The sequence below is a fragment of the Cebus imitator genome, unplaced genomic scaffold, assembly GCF_001604975.1.
Source record: "Cebus imitator isolate Cc_AM_T3 unplaced genomic scaffold, Cebus_imitator-1.0 Scaffold45, whole genome shotgun sequence".
Classification (NCBI taxonomy): domain Eukaryota; kingdom Metazoa; phylum Chordata; class Mammalia; order Primates; family Cebidae; genus Cebus; species Cebus imitator.
In genome coordinates, this window is record NW_016107360.1 from 6,226,193 (window position 1) to 6,248,100 (window position 21,908).

At 40.3% G+C, this 21,908-nt stretch overlaps 1 protein-coding gene across 1 annotated transcript in view; it reads left to right on the forward strand.

Annotated features, from left to right (window-relative positions):
• DNAH11 (dynein axonemal heavy chain 11) overlaps nt 1–21,908 on the forward strand; it is a 403,839-nt gene that overhangs the window by 363,158 nt on the left and 18,773 nt on the right. Inside the window, exons 69-75 of the mRNA XM_017526963.2 lie at nt 799–969; nt 3,597–3,719; nt 5,791–5,984; nt 7,150–7,298; nt 8,175–8,302; nt 12,272–12,499; nt 18,682–18,873. Coding sequence (XP_017382452.1) covers nt 799–969; nt 3,597–3,719; nt 5,791–5,984; nt 7,150–7,298; nt 8,175–8,302; nt 12,272–12,499; nt 18,682–18,873 — 1,185 coding nt within the window. The remainder of the gene's footprint in view (nt 1–798; nt 970–3,596; nt 3,720–5,790; nt 5,985–7,149; nt 7,299–8,174; nt 8,303–12,271; nt 12,500–18,681; nt 18,874–21,908) is intronic.

Consider the following 21,908-nt stretch of genomic DNA (forward strand, 5'->3'; position numbering starts at 1 on the left):
TCAAGATGATATTTGGGTGGGGACACAGCCAAACCATATCCATGAGGTACCTCTAATAGTCAAACTCATGGAAACAGCAGAATAAAGGTGGTTGCCAGGGACTGGGGGAAGGGAGAATACACAGTTGTTTAATGGGTACAGAGCTTCAGTTTTACAAAATGAGAAAGCTGTGGAGTTCTAGTGACACTGGATTTAGCTTTTCTTGTTTTTCTTTGGGTGCTATTTGTGTTAATATGGACTGCTATGTGTAATTTTTAAATTGGGCTCTTCACGTTGTGTTATATTTTTATAGTCTTACGTGAAGAAAGTCTACTGCAAGTAAAACCCACTCCCCTGAAAACATATGGCCTTGAGTCTGAGTTAAACAGTATAATTCATGTTTATGAAAAACACAATTCTGGAGATTGGTTGCACAAGAATGTGAATATACTTAACACTACTGTACTGAATATATGTACACTTAAAATTGTTAAGATGGTAACTTTTATGTGTATCTTATCACAATTAAATATTAAAAACTTGTTTTAAGTACATGGGCAGAAGGAGAGAAAATGATGCAATTCAGTTGCTTGGAAGGAGATGTGAATGAATTTCATGGAATCATATTAATAATAACAATAATGACAGCAAACATTTAATGAGCACGTGCCATGTGCCAGAAACTATAATCCTCCTAAAAATTTTGCCTCATTTGCACTCCCTGTAGATAAACATTAAACTGTTGCCCTGTGTATCCAGTGCTAGCTAGACATCCAGGCACCAATTGTCACTTTTTAATGGTCACATTAAATTTTCCAGGCTTTTAACATGCTGTTCCACAGAGCCATTGAGCAGGCTGACAAGGTGGAAGATATGCAGGGACGCATCTGTACCCTGATGGAGAGTGTCACCCACGCCGTCTTCCTCTACACCAGCCAGGCGCTGTTTGAGAAGGACAAGCTCACCTTCCTGTCCCAGATGGCTTTTCAGGTAAGGAGATCAGTTATTTGAAAAAGGATCCCAGAACCAAAGGCAGATGCCTCCGTACATTATGTATTTTACTTCTGCTCAAGCAAAATATAGACACCTTTTTTGGAAGCCCTTGGTAGCATGAAGAGACCTTGCATTCCACAGGAAACTCGGGCATGTGACCGCCTTCCCCTAGGTCCCAGTGTGTTGCTTTGCAGAGTGGGGCGGGGGATGCACATTAAGCTCCACCACAGTGGTCAGCTGAAAAACACTCATGAGACATTTTCTTACCTTCTTGGGTCTGTAAAGAAAATTCCAGGCACTACCACGAAGATTCCTTGAGATCAGGGTTGTGAGTCCAGATCTGAGTAGAGCTGGGAATTTTTCAAAGTCTCCTTATAAAACAGTGACTGGTTCATCCATGTTGTCACAAATAACCGAATTTTCATTTTTTTCCCATTGTGTGTAGTTAATAACGTGTATTTTTAAATTGCTAAAGGAGTACATTTTAAATCTCATCACAAAAACAAGTACGTGAGTTGATGGATATATGAATTAGCTTAATTGAACCATTCTACAATATAAACATGTATCAAAGCATCACACTGTACCACATACATTTATATAATTATTATTTGTCAATTGAAATTCAGAAAATGACAGTAGTGAATAAGTAAAGAGAGCTCCAGGTTTCCTGCCCAAACCTTCAGTGAGACCAGCTTCCTTTTTTTTCTTTTTTACATGAATTTCTATGAAAGACTTTGTTTAAATAAAAGTGTTCATGATAAGAAAAAGGAAACCCTTCCAGACTGTATTCCTAGATAAAATAAGCAGCTTGTCCTTTTATCAGCTAGTTTGCTTTATGGCTTTTTCTATCCAAATGTTAAGGAAAGGTGTATATCTTACCTATTCTGTGTGTGCCAAAGAAGGCACTTTATATACACCTGCAGTTAATGATAAGCTATGACTTCTCTTGCAATACTTTTGGTATTCAGAGATTCCTCTGGGCTCTATAAGAATATACAGGTATGGGTGTTTTAGAATGTATGTGATAAACAGGAACAAGGCATTACACAATGAAAGACTTATTTGTTTTATTGGTTTGTTTATTTTTTATCTTATTTTTATTTTTTGACACAGAGTCTGGCTCTATCTCCAGGCTAGAATGCAGTGGCGCCACCTGGGCTCCCTGCAACCTCTGCCCCCTGGGTTCAAGTGATTGTCTTGTCTCAGCCTCCCGAATAGGTGGGATTACAGGCATGTGCCACAACACCCAGCTAATTTTTATATTTTTAGTAGAGACGGGGTTTCACCATGTTGACCAGGATGGTCTCAATCTTTCGACCTCATGATCCACCCACCTCAGCCTCCCAAAGTGCTGGGATTACAGATGTGAAATACTTGTTTTTATATGTACTGCTCATTAATAGGAAAAGGCCAGGGATCATAACACATGACATGAACATCTATTTAAAACTTCTCCTTGGAAGCCATAGCTATATCACAATCTATCTGAAGTCCTGACAATCTATATAAATCAAAGTTTCATAACTGTATGGACAGTTACTTGTTTGTTGAAAGAAACTCAATTAAAAAAAAATCTAATAAAATATTTTAATGGCACGCTATCACTCATAACACCTTTTGGAAATAGCTGGAATTTAAAGATAGTACAAAGCTCAAAAACTTTACGTGGTTAGCTTTGTGGGGTGTTACAGGGTTTTTTGTTGTTGTTGTTTTGGGGTTTTTTTTGAGACGGAGTCTCATTCTGTCACCAGGCTGGAGTGCAGTGGCACAATCTTGGCTCACTGCTACCTCCAACTCCCTGGTTCAAGCGATTCTCCTCCCTCAGCCTCCCAAGTAGCTGAGATTACAGGCGTGTGTTACCACACCCAGCTAATTTTTGTATTTTTAGTGGAGATGGGGTTTCACCATGTTGGCCAGGATAGTCTCAATCTCCTGACCTAATGATCCACCCACCTCAGCCTCCCAAAATTTTAGGATTACAGGTGTGAGCCACCATGCCCAGACTGTTATAGTTTTTATATGAAAATTAGGAATACTTTATTTATACTCTCCAAAATATACTGTGGACTTTCTATCAGTTCTGTGACTAGAATGTCTAAAGTTTATTCCACTTCACGGTGTTTGTTTAGTTGTACCTATGAAGGACTTTCTCATTCTTTTCAATATAATCTTACATATTAAATAAACCTTCATGCACCTTATAGTTTATTGAATAACTACTATATCAGAATTAACTAGTAATACTGGTTCTGCCTTCTGTTGAGTAATTTAATCCATTGTCACCTGAGGCTTTCTCATTTCATGTAAGTGTTAAGACATATTTGATCTAATAATAAAATAATTATAAATGCATGTTTTAAATATGTTGCCAGTAGGGATAGGTGTTAGAATTGAAATAAACCAGCCTTCACAATTATTTTCTGTTAGATTTCTGATCATGGTTTTGACATCGTTGACATAATCTAAGATTCCCTATTTCAACAGTAGAACAGATTTCAGCCAGAGTTATCAGCAGGTATGGTTCCGCCTACTCAGTCATGTCTGTTAAATGTGTTACTACTTCCTGCGTCATGATTTTGATGTAAACCAAATAATCCTTTTCAATTTTGTCTACTCTCAAGATTTTGTTGAGAAAGAAAGAGATAGACCCCCTTGAATTGGATTTCCTGCTTCGATTCAAGGTTGAACACACTCATCTGAGTCACGTTGACTTCCTAACTACTCAGTCATGGAGTGCTATCAAGGTATGTTAGAAATATAGTTTCTCAATTTCTAGATCTTATTTAAAATATTAGCTGTCTCCAGGGTTGAAATGCAAACATTAAAGAATACAGGTGATGTATTAAGCACCATCTCAGTTGTAGAAATGCACTATATAATGTGATGTTATTTAGTGAATCTTTTTATTATTAAATTGGTTAATTTCTCATTTAGTTGTAAAGGAGCCTTTGACTTAACGTGTGGGTGGAAAGTTAATAAATATGTACAATCTGTCAGGACCTTTGATAAAAGCCAAGTGATGCAAAGGAATATTTTTTAAATTTTCCTTATATCTACTTTGTTTTCTTTTTAAATTATTTCTCCATTTTTCTAAACAGCTATTTAAATTATACCACAATAGAGTAGTTTATTCTCACTGTAAAATATTTAAGCAAAACAGAATAGTGTAGAGAAAAAAGTGACAATTATCATAAACCTTAATTAGCACTCCTCATTACATTTTTCTGTCAAAGGTCCTATTGTTAGGAGCTAATTCTCCTAGGATCTGGAGTTTCTTAATGATGTTCAATATATGTTAAGCTTCGTCCCACTCATTTTTTTTTAAAAGGAAACATTTCTATGCATTAAAGATAACTGTGCTACCTCTTATTTTTATATATGTTCAGCTTTCTAAATTAGTGTTTGTAATTATATTGTAACTTTAGGATTCAAAAATCAAGTTCAAGTGTGTATTAGTCAGGGCCTCAGCAGGAAACAGATGGCACATTCGAAAGGGTGATGAAGAAAGTTTAACCAAGAGTACATTTTCATAGTATGGGCAAGAAGGATTAGGAAATCAACCAGGAGATGGGGAAGGAAAAAGGAGGAAAAGGACAACTACTGAGAAATGAGGTTATGGGAGAGAGACAGTCATATAGGATCTGTGGCGGAGAAACATAGTCACTAGCAAACCACATTCCCGCAAGAAAGAGCTGGGGTAGAATCATTTCCAGAAAGGTGTCCTGATCCAGACCCCAAAAGAGGTTCTTGGATCTTGGGCAAAAAAGAATTCAGGGTGAGTCCGTAAGTGAGAGCAAGTTTATTAAGAAAGGAGTAAAGAATGGCTACTCCATAGGCAGAGTAGTCCCTAGGGCTGCTGGTTGCCCATTTTTATGGTTATTTCTTGATGATTATGCTAAACAAGGGGTGGATTATTCATGCCTCCCCTCTTAGACCAGATAGGGTAACTAGGTGATGTTGCCATAGCATTTGTAAACTGTCACGGCACTGGTGCAGTGTAGCAGTGAGGACAACCAGAGGTCACCCTCATCACCATCTTGGTTTTGGTGGTTTTTAGCCGTTTTCCTTACTGCAAGCTGTTTTATCAGCAACGTCTTCATGACCTGTATCCTGTGCCAACTTCCTGTCTCATCCTGTGACTCATACCTTAACCTGCTAGGAATGCAACCTAGCAGGTCTCAGCCTCTGTTTACCCAGCTCCTATTCAAGATGGGGTTGCTCTGGTTCAAACGCCTCTGACAGAAGGACCCCCTCCTCTCTCTTCTCCAGTCCTCCCGGCTCCTACCGTTGCTTTCTGTTGGCCGAGGCCAACCAGGTTAGGGAACCAGAGAACTTAGCTCAGCTGTCCTTTGAGCTCACCCTCTCAGCAGAGCGAAAAACAAAAACAGAAAGGAGGAAACCTGGAGAGGAAAGTGAACAGTATCCAGCACATTTTTGTTGTTGTTGTTGTTGTTGTTGTTGTTTGTTTTGTTTTGTTTTGTTTTTTTGAGACTGAGTCTCGCTCTGTTGACCAGGCTGGAGTGCGTGGCACGACCTCGACTCTCCTCAACCTCCTCACCTCCTCCTCTCAGGTTCAAGTGATTCTCCTGCCTCAGCCTCGCTAGTAGCTGGGACTACAGATGTGTGCCATTATGCCCGGCTAATTTTTGTATTTTTAGTAGAGACGGGGTTTCACTATGTTGCCCAGGCTGATCTCGAACTCCTGACCTCACAGCATGAGGTCTTTATATAAGATTAGATACATTCAGAAGTCTTCATCTCAAACTATAAAATACCTTTCACACCATTCCTGCTTGTTTCCCTATCTCATTACAGGCAATCGCCCTCATGGAAGAGTTTCGAGGCATAGACCGGGATGTGGAAGGGTCTGCCAAGCAGTGGAGGAAGTGGGTAGAATCCGAGTGTCCAGAAAAAGAAAAATTACCTCAAGAATGGAAGAAGAAAAGTTTAATACAGAAGCTGATTATTCTGAGAGCAGTGCGCCCTGACAGAATGACATATGCTCTCAGGTGAGGTGGTCAGCATTTTTGGAAACACAAGTTAGCATAGAGGAAATTTAGTCTGAGAAGTTAGGAGGATCTGGTGGAAGTGTTTACCATCCACATGGATGGACAGTGATTCTGCTGGGATTTTGATACAGTAATCTTTGCTACCGTTAAATTTGCTAAACACTAAACCGTGTGCTAGGCAGACTCTGCACATTCTTCCCAAAAAGCTTAATTCTGAAATCAGTAGGGGAGACAGGGGACTGATGGAAATATTTCTGAAAGAGAGATGGGTGTCAGCAGAGTTCAGAGGCCAGGAACATGCATTATCCAAGTGTAATTTCCGTCGTTTTCATTCAGTGATGGCATTTTGGCTCTGAAGATTTTGCATGTCAAACAAAAATGAATTCCTTTCATGGAGTCACTCGTAGTCCCATAACTTTACAACCAACACAGTTTAAAAGCAGAAACCCTTGTCTACGTCTTGGTTCAAGTGTCCTTTTTCTTTGCCCTCTTAGCTTCTAAATGGTAATGTGCTGCTTAATTCACACAAGTCTTATTCTAATTTGAGTTCACCAACGAAAGAGTTACTTCCTTCCCTATTGTGTTTCTTGGTAATATTCATGTGCCTTAGGTTTTTTCTTTGGCTTTGGCTAGTTCAGCCAATTTTCCCTTTGCGGAAGCCTCTGCTGAACTCTACAAGTTAATTCTGCTTAGTAGTACTTACTTTCTGCTAAATCTGATGCTGGAAAATAATCCTTGCTTAATTGAGCCTCCCCGTGTAAGAAACACCCCAAAAAGCATTTGTATATTCATGAGAAGCCCAGCAGGCTGGAAAATTGCACTGTGGCAAATCTAATGAACTGTTACTAAGTAATGGGGGAATCTGGCAGGGGATTTGGGGGATACAAAGCCATAGCAGACAGCTGATGGCACTGGGGGGGCCTCAATAGCCCCCCAAAATGGAATGTAGGCTTCTGATTTTCAGAGCTTCTAAGGAAGAGAGGGGTTTCATTGATACACCTACTGCATACCTCTAGTTGGATTCATGTTGTTTTTCCAACAAGACATCCCATGTAATAAACATGGTTACTTTTCTCCTGTGCCTGTGGTTTAAGCTTATCCCAATGGTGACTCTTTTCAAGGTCAAAACCACTGATGGTGTTTTCTATATTCTTCTTTTTTATAGAAATTTTGTAGAGGAAAAACTGGGTGCAAAGTATGTGGAGAGGACCAGATTGGAATTAGTTAAAGCATTCGAAGAAAGCAGCCCAGCCACCCCCATATTCTTCATCCTATCCCCAGGGGTAGATGCCCTTAAAGACTTGGAGATTCTTGGTGAGTGGCCGGGAGGCTTAATGACCCATCCTTTCTCCCTCCCTCCCTTTCACCCACCACCCCTGCCCTTCCTTTCAGTTCACAGTGATCTCTCTTTCTCTCTCTTTTTTTCTTTCTTTTTTTTTTCTTTCTTTCTTTCATTGAAGATTGGGTGTATGGAACATGTAAGGCTAATAACACTGTAGTCTGAAGAAATGTTCAAATGGAACATTCCTCTGGCTGGCATAATGCAAGTTTCTTTTGTACTGTTTTCCACTTTTCGACTATATGAGGGCCAGAGGGCAATTTTCCCCATGCTCATGTAATCTTGTGCCCCCTGTGACTAAATAATGGTCATTAGAGCAAGTGTATTTGATTGCGCAGGCACTGTCGCCTTTGTGTTCTGGATTACCATTCCCCACGGCCTGCACCAAGAATACCAGGTTAATATAGCTGTGACCTGACTGCGCTCAATTTAAATGCAGCCTCTCAAGGTGAGAGGCTTGTGCATTTACCCAATGAACAGATCCATTCAAAAAAATGATGTGATATCTACCACATGTTGCTCCTTTTTATGAGAGAAATGCTTTGCTACTCCTGCAAGAGTTTATAAAGCTCCATAACAATGCCTGCCATCTATCAAAGTGTCAAAAGCTTCATTATCATAAAACCCAAGGAACTGGCTTCCACAGGCTTTTCTCATGCTTGCAATGAGGCAGCTGTGGAGAGCTCAAAATGCTGCTTGTGGATACAACAGAAGTTTCGTTGGGATTCTTCAGGAAAGTCACCCAGAAGATAGCTGTGGTGAGCACAGCTGTGCATTAGACCACAGAATTCCAGGCTCCTCTCACCCTCCTTCACAGACGTTTCCTCTCACTGTGGTGTATTCTCTCACAGGCAAAAGACTTGGCTTTACAATTGACTCTGGAAAACTCCACAACGTGTCTTTAGGACAAGGTCAGGAGACGGTGGCAGAAATGGCTCTGGAGAAAGCTTCCAAAGGGGGACACTGGGTCATCCTCCAAGTGAGTATTCAGTTTCAGGAAAGACACTGCGCATAAACACAGAGGAGACCCAGGGAGAGCTGTCCCGCCCAACAGAACGCCCCCTTCACACCACTCCGCGTGGCGATTTGCAGAGTCCAGACAGTTCTGTCAGCATTCATGACACCTGCAAAGATAGTGAGGGACTCTGTAGATAGCGATGGCTGTCATCTTCTGAGAGACTGTCTAGCCATGCTTTAAAATTAAAACGATTAGGAAGAGCTTCATCGTTCCCCTTGCATAGAGATACCTGGAAGCTCAGTAGTGCCTGAAAACAAACAGGCTCTTTTAGACTGCCAACACTGTTTTCATAGTATCTGTTGCACGTTTGTCAACAGAACCCTTTTTCAAAGTATGTTATTGTTGCAGAATTTTGCTACTTAACTAAAACTGGGTTCTTCTCACACAACCAGGAAGGATTAGGAACACAGATATCTTGAAGGGGGAGGGGAATTAATGTATTGGGCAAAAAGAAAAAAACTCTCAGCAAAATGAGAGGGGATCCTGCTAACAGGCCCCGACCTCATAGATTGAATACTAAGCCACTACACGGGAGCTGGGGAGGCCAGGCTTCTCCTGATTGCAAATGGTGCAAGTTTCCTACGGCTCCGCTGCGTTCTCCCAGTGCGCGGGCAGGTCAGAGATAAGGGGGAAGGAGTCCCTCCTCCTTATCTGGCTCCTCCCCACTGCAAAGGGTACAAATTTTCTAGGGCCCCACTGTGTTCTCCCAGTGCTCAGGCAGGTCAGAGATGCTCTGGGGACCCTCTCTCATTTGCCTCCTGCATCAATCATTATTATCTCATACAAGTCCGACTCTGCCCCTCACTAGTGTGTAATATTCCCTTTGATCATAAATTAAAGGGATTTGAGTAGACAACCCCTTTATCCCTTCCCAGGCTAACATCATACAGACCTCTGGTAATACCACCCAGTGTCCTCTGGGATGGTCCCCTTGGCTGAGTGTTACAGGAACCAGTGGAGCACAGGCCAGCATTAGGGGCACCTGAGAAATGTGCTGACTCCATCCACAGCAAGCTCTGCTAGCTGTCTCAGCCAGTCTAGGAATGGCTGTCTTGTAAAGGTTCTCTTTAGCAGACACTTCACAGGCTACCTTATCTCTAATTATTACAACAAAGCTCCAAGGTTAGGAGTCGTCATTCTCCATATCAAGATGAGAGAAGTGAGCGTTGGAGTGGTCTGGAGAGCCTCAAGACCACAGGGCTGGTTGGATGGCAGAGCTGGTACTGGAGTCTAGATGTGTTTGGCAGCAGGTGACATTCCTAAAAATAGCCACCCTCATGCAGAATACAGCATTGGCCTCCCTTGGTGTCTCCAGTATCCACGTTCGGTGCCTTTGGCATTTCTGCTTGAAATCCAACTGGATTCATAGAGGGGCTTCCAGAGTGCAAGCAGGCAGGAACGTAACCTTCTGGGACAACAATACTCACTGCTTAGATGAGGCCTTAATAGAGATCTTTGTAAGGAGACTTGAGGGTAATGCAGTATATCCCCTTCTTAGGCTCAGAATCAGAAACACGGGAGGGTTGGTTTTTTCCAAGAAAACAGTTGGTGGTCATACAATTTGGTAGATTGTAAGATCATCTCAGAAAGGAAAGAGCTCTTTGAGAGTTCTCATGCGCCCAGCAGCTCAGACTGGAGAGAAAACTAGGAGGGCTATAGTGATCCTCAAAAGAACATATTCAAAATAAATGTTTCTATTACTTTTATATCTATGCTAAGCTACCTGTTGTCCCTAAAATTGCAAGTTGTCAGTTTTGCCACTAAAAAAAAAAAATACCTTAAAAGATCTTATTTTGTCAAAGATCAACTTTTGGATGTTTGTTTCAGACATTTGACTTTTGCTCTTAGTGTTCAGCCAGTAACCTAGAATTTAACTGTTTAAGCCTCTTCACTCCCTATCCCCGTACCCACCTAGAGTAATTGGTAAGGAGAGGTTATTGGCTGTCCCAGTGTCCAGAGGTTTCTAGTTATCTGTTTGATCAGCAGGAAAAAGAGAAGCAGGACTTTGAAGAACGAGAAGACCAACATAATGGAAAATTGTGCTGTTCGTAATTTACATTAAATTTTATTAACATGGGTATATGATATGTATGTACATGTTAGTTAGTTCTTACCCGAACCTCCATATGATCACTTGTTATGATTAGGTAGAGCCCTTTAAAGGTGTTGAGATGGTAGTTCATCGAAAGCCCACATTCCAGAGAAAAAGTAGGAGCTGGCAACTATCTTTATCTCATATGCACACCAGAAGGTTTGTGAATTACCAGAAAGGTTTGTGAATTAACATAACAGGTATTAAAAACCATTTTTCAAGGACAAAATGACCATTTTTCCAAGACATGTAAATTGTCTAAAAATGTTGCACAAGCATTGCAATTCTTGGAAAAATAGACATAAAAATCTAGCCAGTCCCAAAGCCTCAAGCATGGCTGCCGGGCTGTATTCCAGAGTGTGCCTGTGTTCCAGAATGGCTCACTGGGAGGTTTTTCTGTCCCCTTCAGTGGCTCCACAGTCACTGCCTGGAATATTTTTACATTTGTTTCAAGTAAACTTTTCAAGTAAGGCACTGTTGTAGTCCATGAGACAGAGAATGAAGATACAAATGAGTTTACAAAGCAGGTTTTACTATTGTTTCTGCCTTTTTCTTTTATGAGTGGCAAAATTAGGAATGAGAAATACTCTCTCCTTATAACCTGTTAGCACACATGTAAAGGAGGGAACTTAGAACCCTTACTTACTGTATTACTTTGCTAGAGTAGATGGCCAACTTCTTATGTTTTCACATGATTTTTCCTCTGTGTTCTGGTTTCTAATATCTTCTTCTCATGAAGACATCAATCCTATTGGTTTAAAACCCTTCAAATGACCATATTTAGATTTAATTATCTCCTTAAAGACCCTATTTCCAAATACAGTCACATGAGAAATTGGGGGTTAAGACCTCAACATATTAATTTGGGGCTACACAATTCAGCCCATCACGTCTACCAGTGTTCATGATTTGCCAAGGGAGTAATAGCCAACAATGTGAATGACTGAATTGGCATAGGCCTTTTTGCCATAGAAATTTTAAAGAAGGATGCCTGCATTATTATTTTGTTCCTTGTTTGCCTTCATTCTCTGTATTTTTGTGGCTATTATAATCTTTGTTGGAAATAATTACATGTCTCTGGGTGTGATGTTTCAATTACTGTATCAAGGACTTCTCCAAAGCCAGAGAGTGTGCAAGGTGCAGCCCTTATACCCCCTCTCACCCCCAGCACCAACTACCAAGCTATACCCTGTGGGTGTTTAGTATTGGAGGAGCAAATTTGTGAATCATAAAATGGAAAAGAAAAGAATGATGTCAGTGGTGGCATTTGTTTTTTTGTGTGACTTCTGAGAGTCCTAGGATTTAAGGAAAGTCATCTGTTAGGAACACCCAAAGCATCTTAACAGTGAGCGAGTGCTTTCTTTCAGCTCGTCTTACTTCCCTTTTGAGTTCATATGCTCCTGGGTAGGAGTTTGAGTAGAAGAGGTTTCCATCAGAAACATTGAAGTGGGTGATCAGGCACATTTCTGGCTTTTAATTTTTATATTTTCTTAAACTAACCTAGATATGTCTCAGTAATTGGATTTGAACCATAGCAAAGAAAAGCACTAAGCAACTCCATCTCAGAAGTGACTGGTGGGTGTTTGAAGTAGGTGTGTGTATTGCCTGGAGATTTGGGGTTACAAAGATAATCTGTGTTGGTTGGGAACATTTAATACATTCAAGGTTCAATTCCCTTTTCGCTTTTCTTTCCTTCCTTTTTCTGATGTATTGATAAAGGAAAATTTGAATCATGGTTCTCCGAGTTTTCAATGCAGTTACATATAGGAAAATGTTATCTTCTAATTCAAGTAATATGCCTCACCTTCACAGGAATTATGCACCATACTATCTTTCAGAATGTTCATTTGGTAGCCAAGTGGCTAGGAACCTTGGAGAAGCTCCTTGAAAGACTCAGCCAAGGAAGCCACAGAGATTACAGGGTTTTCATGAGTGCTGAGCCTGCACCTTCACCAGATGAGCATATCATTCCTCAAGGACTCCTGGAAAATTCCATTAAGATCACTAATGAGCCCCCCACAGGGATGCTGGCCAATTTGCATGCGGCCCTCTACAACTTTGATCAGGTAAGAAAGCAAAGCAGCCTGGGCCGGCAGTGAAGTCAGAGTCTTCTCAAAGACTGTGGGGCCCAGCATCAACCCATGCATGTCATTTACAGGGAAGAAGCAAATTCTCAATGTGTGGAGGGCTAGGATTGGGTATGTTTTAGTCGCTTGAAAGAATTGCCCTGTCATTTTCTGTTCTAATGACTAGTAAATATATTTCCGTTTCACCCTGACACTAAGAAAACTTCAGCTACTGTGTAGGGAGAACCAACTAGGTAACTTCTTGAGGAATATGCTTTTTGTTTTTTGAGACAGAGTCTCACTGTCCCTCAGGCTGGAGAGTGCTGATGTGATCTCAGCCCACTGCAGCATTCAAGGAATTCTCCTGCCTCAGCCTCCTGAGTAGCTGGGTTCACAGGCACACACCATCCATGCCCAGCTAATTTTTGTATTTTTAGTAGAGACGGTGTTTCACCATGTTGGCCAGGCTGGTCTTGAACTCCTGACCTCAGGTGATCCACCTGCCTTGGCCTCCCAAAGTGCCGGGATGACAGACGTGAGCCGTCGTGCCTGGTTGGAACTTGCTTCTTGACAATAAATGTGGCAGACTGATATCTCTGACCACAGAAACAGGAGAAGCCATTGTTATTCTTGTTGATGATGGCAACAGTAATGACATGGTAAAAGTTTCAGTGTAATGTTTTAGCTTTGGTTTTGATATGACGAAATTTAAAGCCTTCTTTTCAGGTTATATCTCTGATACTTTATTTATATTTTCATGTTTGTACAAGGTAAGACAAATGTATACGTGTGTGTGTGTGAGATAGATGGATAGATAGATAGATAGATAGATAGATATATTTATATATGTATATGTTTTTTGAGACAGAGTTTTGCTCTTGTCGCTCAGGCTGGAATGCATTGGTGTGATTTTGGCTCACAGCAACCTTTACCTCCTGGGTTGAAGTGATTCTCTTGCCTCACCCTCCTAAATAGCTGGTATTACAGGTGCCCACCATCACGTCCAGCTAATTTTTGTCTTTTTAGTAGAGACAGGGTTTCACCATGTTGGCCAGGCTGGTCTCGAACTCCTGACCTCAGGTGATCTGGCCACCTCAGCCTCCCAAAGTGCTGGGATTACAGGTGTGAGCCACCACACCTGGCCAAATACATATATAAGTTAATGATACCTATATTATCATTATTCTTTTTACCCAAATTATCCTATCTGTCAATATCATTATCAAGTCTTCCAGTTTCCTTTCTTGCTATTGCTCTGAGATCTCCTTTCTTCCTCTAATTTCTTGGAAATCATTGGTAAATCACACTCTTTTTAGGAGAGTAGAATGAACCCTAAAGAGGAAATACATATGATTTGGTGATAAATATTCAGCCCCCTCATAGAAAATATTATTCTTTATGAAGCATGTCAACATCCAACTTCTTTTCTAGTACTTTTTGGGTCAATACCTAAAACAACATTATGAAGAAATTATGATAATTGACTACCTAAGAATACAGTGTTGAAGAATGCAGTTAATTAGTTCATTAAAAAATTGAGTAATTTGTGTCCTATATACACACAGGAGATTGTGTAAATAGTAGGACTCAAAAAATCTTTTTGAAACTATTAAATATTTGCAATATGCCTTAATCCACTATGAGAGACATACATGTTTTTTAATTATCCCTTAATTTATAATTTCTATTTATGACATTTTCAAGCTATTTCCCAAAATAAGTACAAAGAGGAATTTGATTTCTTTAAATAGGACTTATCTACCCCCTAAAATAATTATATTTATTCCTGAAAGTGAACATTTCATGAACAAATATGCTTCAGCCCATTTATCCTTCAGTTTTGTTTGTTTGTTTGTTTGTTTGTTTTGTTCTTTTGGTATAAGAACAAAACACTTTGAAAATTGCATAAAACTATGGACACTCTCTCCAGGGAAACACACGTCTGAAAATATGTTGCATATTGGGACAGACATAGTGGCTCATGCCTACAATCCCAGCACTTGAGGAGGCTGAAATAGGAGGATCCACTTGAGCCCAAGAGTTCGAGGCTGCAGTGAGCTGTGCTGTGCTCTAGCCTGGGCAACAGAGCGAGACACTGTCTCAAAAAATAATAAATAATGAATTTTTAAAATACGTTGCATATATTGATAGAGATTCACACATTCTCCCAAAGTCTATGTATAAATTCCCTAGTTAAGAACACCTGTTCTAGTCTTTTCATGAACCTATCAGTTCTTTTGACTGTTATCTGGAAAGCCATTTTTATTAATTGAAGTTTACATTTATTGAAAAGACTTTTAAGAACTTTAAGGAAGAATATTTCTTATTTTGTGGAGAAGGTCCTCTGAGATATGAAGACTGAACTTAATAAAAAGTAGCAAAAGCAAAGATAACAAAAGGGATTCACTAAATAAACTTCTCATCAAACCTATTTTAGCTAGAACCAAGCAACAAAATAAAAACTCTGCAGAAAAGCTAAAATGTTATCATCTTTTATTAATGCTGACCTGTCATAATGTTAGAAAACAAAATGCAGTTTTTAATCAGATTATATAATTCAAGGGTATTAGCCTGTGCTCCCTGGCTTTCTGTGAATAAGTTCCCATTACCCTTTTATCAGTTAGAATGTTGGGTTGGCTACTTTGGAAAGAAGTTCTTAGAAAATAACAGAGGCTTACACAGGTCAAAAAGTAGTTCTGCCACATGAGAGTTTTATAGATAGTCCATTCAGAACCCATGCGTTACTACAAATTGTCATCATTCTGGCTCTTGATAGTTCACCATTTCTAGAATAGGCTCGTCATGGTCCCAGGTGGCTGTGGGAGTTGCAGCCCCTATATCCATATTCCTGACAGGAGGATGAGAAAAGAAACACGGAATATGACAAAAGGAAAAGGATTGTGTTTGCTTTGCTGTGCAAGTGCTTCCGACAAGTTAACATACAGAACTACTTTCATGTCATTGGTCAGACATTGCATTACCTAAATGCAAGAGAGGCTGGGAAAAGTAAATTTATCTTAAACAACCATATGCCCAGCTAGAAATCAGCAAGAAGACATTTTAAGGAAGGCAGTGAGCAGTCTCTATCGCAGATGTCCTTTCCCACATCTCCTTGTATCATCCTGGGTGTTGTGTGTGGCTACTATGGTCCAGTCTTGTTAAAGCCTGTGAATGGATAGAATGATGAATACTAGTTTTCTTGTTACTCATATGAGTTAGGTAAATCAGGACCAGTTGTTCCTGTTGTCTGGGTGTCCCTTGCAGTGGAGTAAAATACCCAAGAGGTTTAGATAAGTCAGCTGTACTGCTGGGATATTTTTCAAATCAAATTAAATATATATTTTTTTTCATTTTTGCCCTGTCACCCAGGCTCGGGTACACTTAGAGCTCACTGCAGCCTTGAACTCCTGGGCTCAAGTGATCCTCCTGCCTCGGCCTCCTGAGTCGCTGGGACTACAGGCATATGCCACTATGCCTGGCTAATTTTTAAATCCATGTTTTTAATCCTTCCCCTCAAATTAGAATTTACCTCCAAACTTTGGCATGTGAATTCAAAATAAACAGTTTGTTTAACACTGTTACTTTAATCTCCTGAGCAATAAAGAATATTTATGTAGATTTAATCATTAAGTGGCCAAGACATAAAGAATCATTTCTTGCAGGGTGCCATCTACCTATACCTTTCAGCTAAAGAGCCTCTTGAAGAAGATACTGTAAAGGAGTGCTCTTTTGGCTCCCCTCACACACAGATAACTATATTTTTTAGAGTAAGAATATGGATTTCCGTTTCTGTAAAATTTGCAGGCAGAAACAAGTAATTGATCATTGTGCATATAAAACTGGTGATTGTAGGCAAATAGCACTATTATGTGTATGCAGATGCCTGTTCTCTGTTCACAGTGCAGTCTGTATTTTTTAAATATTAATTTGCCTGTCACTTGTTTGCAAAAATACAGTTGGCCTGAAATGTGGAATGGTAGGTAGACTTATACCTTTTCTTCAGAAAACCTGATTCATATTTTCTTCCTACATCATTTATATTATCAGAACACAATGAAATGGATTGACTTGTGTTTGTTTTAGCACTGAGAATAAAGCCAAATCAGTTATTTAAAATACAGATTGAATCAATGTACTTAGCTATTGTAGTACCTTGGATTTTATGTGGACTATCTGTAATTCAGAAAGGTATTGATTTGTTAGATCATAATTCCAAAGTGAAATTTTGATACTTATATTGGATCTCCTAGAAATTTCTTACATTTATAAGTAATTTTTCAAATATCCTTCAAGGTTAATTCCAGTTATACAGCTTATCTTTTCTGCCTTCACAAGCTTGCCTTTTATTTGTGGAAAAGTTATTTTGTAATGATTGTATATTTCCAAGCCCCGTAAATGACCTAAAAATGGCCTACCATTTAGAGTGACTTTGTGATTTAATTGAGTCTACACTATATGCTTGCTGCCCAATTCTAGAACCATATTTGGCAGGAGCCCAGGATTCTGCTAAAAACACTATCAAAAGAAACTAAAGAGCTCTCTGGTCCCGGCCCACAGAGAACAAATCCGGGTTTGGTTTAGTACCAGAAGTCCCCTGGAAGACTAGGTCTGAACTCCTACTCCCACTGGTTCTACATATACTTCATATATGGCCCAAGTTGTCAGATCAATTTCAAATGGGAATTGGCTGTAGCTTGCCCATTTTAAAGGACTAGGCGGGGAGGTGCAGATTTTGGCCTCTTCCTCCCCTGCTGCTCAATGCCAGCTGAAAGAGTAGTCTTCAACTTCCTATCCTTGCCTCACAGAACTGCCAAATCCGAACATGGCTGAAGTATGACTTTTGAGCCGTATATTGGACAGCTGTTTTGCTCCTTTTATGGCAGCTGGGCCATAACCGTATCAACGTAGCATACCAGGATTCCACTTTCCCTTTGCATTCTCAAAAAAATCTCACGGGTCTAGACACATGTTTCCCAATCTTCGATTTGTCACCTAGTCATCCCAACAATGAATTTTACTCTTAGTTCATTGGAAGGAAATCACGTGTCATGGTGATTGTATTAGTGAAGGTGGAGGCTAAGCTGCTGTAAGAAAGAGAATCAAAACGAGATAGGAGTTTGTTTCTCTCGCTGTCATGTATTAGGCAGCTTTGTTCCATGAGATCATTCATACCCGCAAGCCGATGGGTGCCTCTGCTACACCTAACTCAAGGTTTCCAGACGTGTTCAGTCATCGTCATTTCTAGCCATAGAAAAGGTAAGAGTTCTCCAGGCCCCGTGGCTCATGCCTATAATCCCAGCACCTTGGGAGGCTCAGGTGGGTGGATCACCTCAGGTCAGGAGTTCGAGACCAGCCTGGCCAATGTGGTGAAACCCCTTCTCTACTAAAAATACAAAAATTAGCCAGGTATGATAGCAGGTATCTATAATCCCAGCTACCGAGGAGGCTGAGGCAGGAGAATTGCTTGAACCCAGGAGGCAGAGGTTGCAGTGAGCTGAGATGGTGCCACTGCACTCCAGCCTGGGCAACAGAGCTAGACTCCTCAAAAAAAAAAAAAAAAAAGAAAGAAAGAAAAAGGGAAGAGTGACAGCCAAGACGAGCAATTTCCTTTTCAGCAAATGACATGGAAGTCATACACAATACTTTAGCTGAAATTCTGTTGGCAAAATCTTGGTCATATGACACAACTGACTTCAGGGGAGGCGAGAAACAGTCATGGGTGTCCATGTGACCAGATGATCTCTACTGCAGTGGAACCCGCAAAGAATGGATAGCTGTGGTGAACTAGCATTCACCCAACTATGGTAGCATGCCACCACAGTGATGAAATGAAGATGATGGCTTTATATCATCCAGATTCTACAAAGAAAATTTTGCCGGGGAAAATTATGTCAAGAAGTATCAACATGGTTAAAATGAACTGTCTTACTTCCTAGTGAACTTAGAAGCATTCAGAAGAATGACCGAAGCAAAATAAAAGTATTCCTCTTAAGCCAGCAGCCTGGCAAATGCCAAATCGTCTCCTATTATGTTCTCATAGGAGAGATAGCCATGCTGAAAACTGCATGTTACCTCTGTAGTATCTCTCTCTCAAAGTTCTTAACCAGATTATTGAAAACTCAGACCCTTGCCCTTGGAAACCATAAAGATGGATAATCAAACATTCTTCTCTTTTCTCTCAGGATACACTTGAAATATGCTCCAAGGAGCAGGAGTTTAAAAGCATCCTCTTTTCTCTCTGCTACTTCCACGCCTGTGTTGCTGGGAGACTGAGGTTTGGCCCCCAGGGCTGGAGCCGAAGCTATCCTTTCAGTCCTGGAGACCTCACCATTTGTGCCAGTGTCCTCTACAACTACTTAGAGGCAAACACTACAGTAAGTGCTAGTGGTCAGATAACCTCTTCCAAGGAGTTTACAAAACTGTCAGTCTTTGGGCACTATCAAAATTGACCATAATTTCTCTTTTGAAGCTATTTATGAAATAGCTGACACTATGTATGCATCTTCTGCCAAGTGTGAAAATAAACCAGATCAGAGGTTTTCCAGCAGTAGATGTTCGAACTTCACGAGATAGGTCAAACCAGTTTTACATCAGCAGCGTAGTGGAAAAAAAAAAAATGTCCTTCATTATGTTAACAAAAACAGTGGTTTACATGTGCATATATGCCAGATTCATTAGGCAGGTAATGAAGCATTTGCACAAATGTAATTACATACAGCAATTCTGACAGTTCGTAACACTGCATTAATAATCACTACAATTAGTTCTGATGATGGAAGCAATTTACAGCACGTCACATGTATAAATAATGGTGCATTTCCTGCATATGTCATTATTATGTATTAAGGATGCCACCTTGTTGTGACTTTCTCAGTAATGTTCCCCTTGATTTGAAGCTAAAGGTAGATGAATGATTTTATTTCATAGCTAAATTGTGTTTTACAGATGGGAATGGGAATGCCTCATCAGGAACATTTGTGTAAATTCTCATAAACCCTATGACTGGATTTCAAAAAGCAAGAACCATTCATTCCTAAGAATTTTTTTTACCTTAATCCTCTCAAGGGAAACTTTTTTCATTAAGTTAAATCCGTTAAAACTAGGATAGATGTGTCAAAACCAGTCGAGTCTTGTACTCTAGGCCATGTTTTCCATAAAGGGCTTTTAAAATCACCCGGCTGTTTTTACATGGAAACTATTGTTTTCTGTTCGTTCAGTCACAATTGTTACAGTTTTGGTTGTCAGTTTTCTCAAGTTTCAGTGCTGATTTGATTGCAATTAGAATATATACCCTTAGTACATAACAGGTGTGTTTTCCCAAGGAACAACTTTTAAATAAGTTGTATCCAAAATAAATGGTTTTAATATGGTATTTGATGTTCAATGTTGTACATCTCTCATTTTTTAATTTATGGAATTAAGTAATTCTGTATACTTTGAGCATATTTTGCCCATTCTAATAAATGGTAATATTTTTGTGTTGATTCCCAGCACATTTTGTCTAAACTATTGCACATAGGATTATTATGGTTCTAGGCAGAAAAAGGAATGGACCATTTAAGACTTTTATTCAAGTTGTTCGTAACTGTCCTGCAAGGCTAAGACCAGGAATAGAATTGTATTTCAGCTGAATCCTATACGTAATTGAAGTGGAAATGAAGGAGAGGAAGAGGGAAGTGGACACGTGTTTCTCTCCAGCTCTTACATCCTTAGTCTTGGAAACACCATTTGACCAACTGAGTCACGCTGTCTCCTGCCATTTCTCTTCCTGGGGCTCCAGGATCAGAACAGCCTCAAGTCTTTAACACATTCTCATGTTTCTCAGATGTCTTGACCTCAGTCATTTTCTGCACATCACAAAGCGAGTTATCAGGATTGGGGAATTAAATTTCTCTGTGCACATAGTTTGGTTCTACAAAATGCCCTTTTCAATAAAGTATATGTAAAAAACAAAGACCAGGATTGAGAGAAAGAGAATCAATTTTTTTATTTTTCCTTTTTTCTTTTTTTTTTTGAGACGGAGTCTTGCCCTGTCACCCAGGCTGGAGTGCAGTGGCACGATCTCGGCTCACTGCAACCTCTGTCCGCCTCCCGGTTTCGAGCAATTCTCCTGCCTCAGCCTCCTGAATAGCTGAGATTACAGGCACCTGCCACCGTGCCTGGCTAATTTTTGTATTTTTAGTAGAGATGGGGTTTAACCATGTTGGCCACGATGGTCTTGATCTCCTGACCTTGTGATCCACCCACCTTGGCCTCCCAAAGTGCTGGGATTACAGGCGTGAGCCACCGCACCCAGCTGAGAATCAGTTATTGAAAATAATAGATCTGAGGCCAGGCATAATGGCTCATGCCTGTAGTCCTAGCACTTTGGGAGGCCAAGGTTGGGGGATTGCTTGAGTCCAGAAGTTCGAGACCAGCCTGGGCAACCTGGGGAAACCCAATATAAAAAATAAAAAAGATTGGCAGGCCTGGTGATATATGCCTGTAGTCCCAGCTATTTAGGAGACTGAGGTGAGAGGATCGCTTGAACCCTGGAGGTGAAGGTTGCAGTAAGCTGAGATCATACCACTGCACTATAGCATGAACAACAAAGCAAAACTGTCTTAAAAACAGAAGAGGAAAGAACAAATTTTTAGCTGAATAATTATTGAAAAGACAGATAATTAGGCCAGGTGCGGTGGCTCACGCCTATAATCCCAGCACTTTGGGAAGCCAAGGTGGGCGGATCACAAGGTCAGCAGTTCAAGACCAGACTGGCCAACTGGTGAAACCCTGTCTCTAGTAAAAAATACAAAAAAATTTCTGGGCATGGTGGCTCATGCCTGTGATCCCAGGTACCTGGGAGGCTGAGGTAGAAGAATCGCTTGAACCGGGACCAGGGAGGTGGAGGTTGCAGTGAGCCGAGATTGTGCCACTGCATTCCAGCCTGAGCTACAGAGTGAGATTCCATCTCAAAAAAAGCAAACAAACAAACAAACAAAAAACATAATTATTGAAATAATTATTAAAAAGAACAGATCCTTAGTTAAATAAAAGTTAAAAAGAGATACATATTGAATACTAAAATGTGTAGCAAATATCAATTAAAAGTAAGCAGGAAAGGAAATAAAAGTAAGAAGCTGGCCAGGCGTGGTGGCTCACACCTGTAATCCCGGCACTTTGGGAGGCCAAGATGGGTGGATCATGAGGTCAGGAGTTCAAGACCAGCCTGGCCAACATGGTGAAACCGCGTCTCTACTAAAAATGCAAAAATTAACTGGACATGATAGTGCCTGCCTGTAATCATAGCTATTTAGGAGGCTGAGGCAGGAGAATTACTTGAACCCAGGAGGCAGAGGTTGCAGTGAGCCGTGATTGTGCCACTGTACTCTAGCCTGGGTGACAGAGTGAGACTGTGTCTCAGAAAAAA